General features: G+C 34.4%; 1 protein-coding gene across 1 annotated transcript; it reads left to right on the forward strand.

Annotated features, from left to right (window-relative positions):
* Positions 1–1,504: 1,504 nt before the first annotated feature.
* Positions 1,505–4,570, forward strand: LOC129226740 (zinc finger MYM-type protein 1-like). The gene has a single exon (XM_054861370.1). The coding sequence runs from the start codon at positions 1,505–1,507 to the stop codon at positions 4,568–4,570; it is 3,066 nt and encodes a 1,021-aa protein (XP_054717345.1).
* Positions 4,571–4,770: the final 200 nt, after the last annotated feature.

Consider the following 4,770-nt stretch of genomic DNA (forward strand, 5'->3'; position numbering starts at 1 on the left):
TTATCATACCAATTTTTAATAACTAAGGTAAACTATGCTTCTTTTCTTCAAAAAAGTTCAAAAGAAAATATGGTAAAGTTGAAATTGAAAATATGAAGATTTACATCATTCAATAAGTAATATCTATCGTTCACCACTCCCTGGAACTACAAAGTAACCATCTAGATCGCTTTTTGATTAGAACTCGAAGCTCTCATTCACCACTTTAGGTCCCAACAGTATCGTTGTAGACAGGGTTTTACTGTATTATTATTAGAGTATATGAAATCATTGAATCAAAAAACCAAAAAGATATTTATAACGAACGGCTCTGAAGTAACGTAGGATCTAGATGAAGTTGACATGTAACTAACTCCAGTCCAGGGAAGGGCTGCCACTGTTTGTCTTGACAAGTTTTCTAATTTTAGGTTGTAACTGAGGAAAAGAGTACAACAGGTCACTTTCAAATGTTCGTCAATGCTTTTAAAGAATTAAATTATTAGAATAAATTTTAATTTTACGTGCACGTCATGGGCGATAAGTTCACTTACAAAAAAATCATAAAACATCTATATACAAAATCACAGGATTTGGTGGATATCCATTTGCACGAGTCAAAGGTGATTCAAATGAGCCTATTTATAGAATTTTGGATGAGCTTTCGGAATAATCTCACTTAAAAAAAATTTAACTTAACAAATTTTTCAAAAAGCCTGTATGCATCTGAGGATTACAATAAAATATGCTAAGGATTTTCATCTCTTTTAGTAAAAAATGCTTTTTTTCTTCATAAGGACAAAATTCATAAAATCGGTAAAAATGCAGTTTTGTATCACAATATTTTTCTTACTCTATTAATAATTTCAAAATGATATGTTAGTCCTTCTTTATTTATAGAAATTGGATTTATTCGAATAGCAATAGATAAATACTTTTAAAACCGTGTTCATTTCTAATCGAGTGTTTTGCTCTCTCTCTTTTCTTTCTTTTTTTTTTTTTCGAAATGGTCGATTTTGTGCAGAATTTTAATAGTTTGCAACTTGAGAAAAACATTTTCTTACAACATCCTTTTTGGGATTTTTTCTTCATTAACTGTAACTACTGTAGATTTTAAAAAAGATTTGTAAATCTGTGATGGTCTCATGATACCTTTCAGCGCTGCCGGCCTGCTTTGAATTAGTTTCATACTTTATCTGCCTCTTACCTTGAATGCATCTGCACTGTCCAAGCGTTTTGCATTTACTTGTTCTGCACAAAATTATCTTACACAGACGCTCTTTATATTTTACATGTGGACCAATATTCTGAAATTGCTTTAAAACCAAATATATTTTGAGTAGCTTCGGAACTTTTTACGATAATTTACATTTGAAGAAGGTAATGTTTAACATGCCAGCAACACTGAATTATTAAGTACTTCTCACTCATTAGTTTATTTTATAACTACAGCTTTTTCCAAAAAACTATTTTTGTTTTATGTATGATTTTTACAATATATGTTTCTTACTCGTAGATTTTAATCACTATGTCACAACCACGGAAAAGATTCAAGTTAGAATGTTTGGAATGTGGGAGTCAGTTTGACAATGATTACAAATATCGTCATGAGAAAGCAAAACATAATGGAAAACATGTTCAAGTTAAACATGCAGGCAGCTTTGCGAACCCATTTGAGGCCTCTAAGAGAAGAAAACAAAATTCAATTTCTTCTCCACTAATTCCTACGAGCTCCTTCATACATCAAAAACCAGTAGTAAATACGACACCTTCAGATAATTTATCCGTTATCGACGAACCTGCAGAAGATCATTCGGCGCCATTAGCCATAAAAGAGCAATTGCCTCCAATACTATTACAGTCACTACCACTATCATCACCATCATCGACATCACCACCTCCACCATCGCCGCCGCCACCACTATCATCATCATCATCATCACCACCACCACCACCATCATCATCGCCACCGTCACCATCATTGCCACCCCCACCACCATCACCACCCCCATCATCACCACTATCACCATCGTCATTACCTCCGTCATCATCGCCACCCCCACCCCCAGAAACACAATGTCATGACTCTGAACCTGAATATTCCTGGATAAATTTAGCTGGTCAAGTCACCGAATTTTTGACAAATTTTAAGATTGTTGAGGAACTTATAAATCAAGTGAAGAAAGATGCAATTCCAAACCCAAAAATATTTTTCAGTGAAATGATCGACTGCTTAGCAAAAATTCATAATGAAAGTGGTGAGTTGTTGGAATATGCCCAGAAAGAAGATAAAAATTTCTGGAATAGTGATGTCAATTTACAGGTTGGAAATGACACATTGATAGAACATGATCCTGGAAAGAGGAAAAGGGTAATGAGTAGCAACGAGCGGTACTATTTGAATTCCCTTGGACCCTTTCAACCAAAGTTAAATTCCTATCCCATTAACACTGACATACCAAAGAAGAAACAATGTCACTTTAACCCAGCATGGTACACTGAATTTCCTTTATTAGAATATAGTCCATTTAAAGATGCAGCATTTTGTTTCGCTTGCAGCTTGTTTCACACAGGAGCTGGCAGATCGAACGCGAACGCAGAATGGGTATCTGTAGGTGTACGTCAGTGGCACAAGATGAAGAGCCGTGGCACCACTAAGAGAGGGAAATTGCTTTTGCACTTTACTTCAGAATCGCACCAAGCTGCTATGAGTGATCTCTGTCATTTCATTTCCGGAGGATCTCATATTGATGTCTTGCTTGATAAATCGATAAGAGAAAAACATATTAAAGAAGAGCAAGAAAAACATTATCACATGAAAGTCATTCAAATTTTAATTGATGTTGCCAAAACATTAGGAAGGCAAGGTTTAGCGTTCCGAGGACAGGAAAGTTTGGAAGAAAAAGATGGTGGAAATTTTAAGCAAGTTGTGAACTTGCTTTCACGACATTGCGCTACTATGAAAAAATGGTTAGTTGAAACAAGCCAGAGACCTCATCACGTTACATATCTAAGTAACGTGTCACAAAATGAATTTATAGATTTATTAGGGACGAAAATACGAGAGTTTATTTTAAAAGAAGTTGATGAAGTAGAATTTTATTCTATCATGGCTGACACGACACCAGACTCTTTGCATCAAGATCGACTGGCCATAAATATAAGATACATTATTGAAACCAGTGAAGGTCCTATACCTATTGAGAGACTCTTGAAGCTAGATATTGTACTTACAAAGAAAACAGGAGAAGAGTTAGCCGAAAAAATATTTTCCTCTCTTAACTCCCTTGGAATTTCTTCAAGCAAAATTGTATTTCAATCGTACGATTTCGCAAGAAATATGTCCGGGGAGTACAAGGGTACGCAAAAAAAGTTCTCAGAAAAGTGTGAAAAAACAATTCTTTACATTCCCTGCCAAGCCCATAGGATGAACATATTTGTTGAGACAGCATGCAACGCTAGTTGTTTAATCCGTGGGTATTTCGATGTTTTAGAAGCGTTGTATGTGTTTTTTTCTGGAAGTTCTAAACGTCTTCAAAACTTACGGGAGGAACTGAAAACGATTGAAAATTCTTTAGAACTTAAGAACCTCTCTAAAACACGGTGGACTGCTAGGGCGGAATCCGTGAAGGCAGTATGGATTTCCTATGAAAGCATCGTGAGGGTGTTAGAGCTCATTAAGTTAAATTTCAATGATTTTGATAGCAAGTCACGTGCGGCAGCTTCTGGGCTACACAAAAAAATGCTGGATTTTGACTTTATTTGCTCTCTTTTTTTCACGAAAAATATTTTATTTAAAATTAAACATTTAACAGAGTCTTTGGAAAAGGCCGAACTAAACATTGTTGATGCTATGCAGCTTATTCAAGGTACGATGAAATCTTTTGAAGAAATTAATAACGACGAAGAAATTAATTCATTGATTAAAAGTTCGCTTTGCTTTGCAAAGAATCTCAAAACTAGCCCAGAAGACGAATACTTAAAAAACCACAGATTGCGCCACGCACCAAGAAAACTTGACAACAATCCAGAAACCAATACCAGTTTTGATTTGATGACATATTATCGGAAAGAATTTAAAGTTGTTCTAAATGTTTTCACATCATGCATTCAAGATAATTTAAAGAATACCCTGTCAATATTTGAGCCATTCCAGACAATTTTTACCATTCCACTACACAGAAATAACTGTTCCATTGAAGCAATAACATCCATAGTAGAATCATATCCAGAATTATTTCCAAAAGACATAGAATGTTTGCATGTAGAATTGCAAATGCTTTTGGATGCAAGTGAAAGTTGTCTAAGTTTTGTAGACATATCTAAAATGGCGTTTAAACTGAGAAATGTTTTACCCAGTGCCTACAAAATTTGTCGCCTGATATTAACTTCACCATTGTCTTCAGCATCTTGCGAAAGATCATTTAGTAAGTTGAAGTTGGTTTTTAACAATCTTCGGACAAATATGGGTGACGACCGCTTAGATTCTTTAATGCTTCTCTTTACTGCGAAAGACATAGTGGACAAAATTGACACTCACGATATTGTGACTAAATGGTCACAGTTAAAGCTCCGTAGAGTAAAAGTAAATTAAAAGCTATTTCTGATGTATAATATTGATACATGGTACTTATTCATTATTATTTATTCAGTAAATCTAATTTTTGTAAAATAAAGAATTTTATCATTTCCAGAAACAAACTTTTCTAAGGCTTATTTATTGTGCATGCGTTACATTACATTTATTTTAGGTGTTTCTGAATACCTTCATAATTTATTTATATATATATATAT

Source organism: Uloborus diversus, chromosome 7 (genome assembly GCF_026930045.1).
Source record: "Uloborus diversus isolate 005 chromosome 7, Udiv.v.3.1, whole genome shotgun sequence".
Taxonomy (NCBI): domain Eukaryota; kingdom Metazoa; phylum Arthropoda; class Arachnida; order Araneae; family Uloboridae; genus Uloborus; species Uloborus diversus.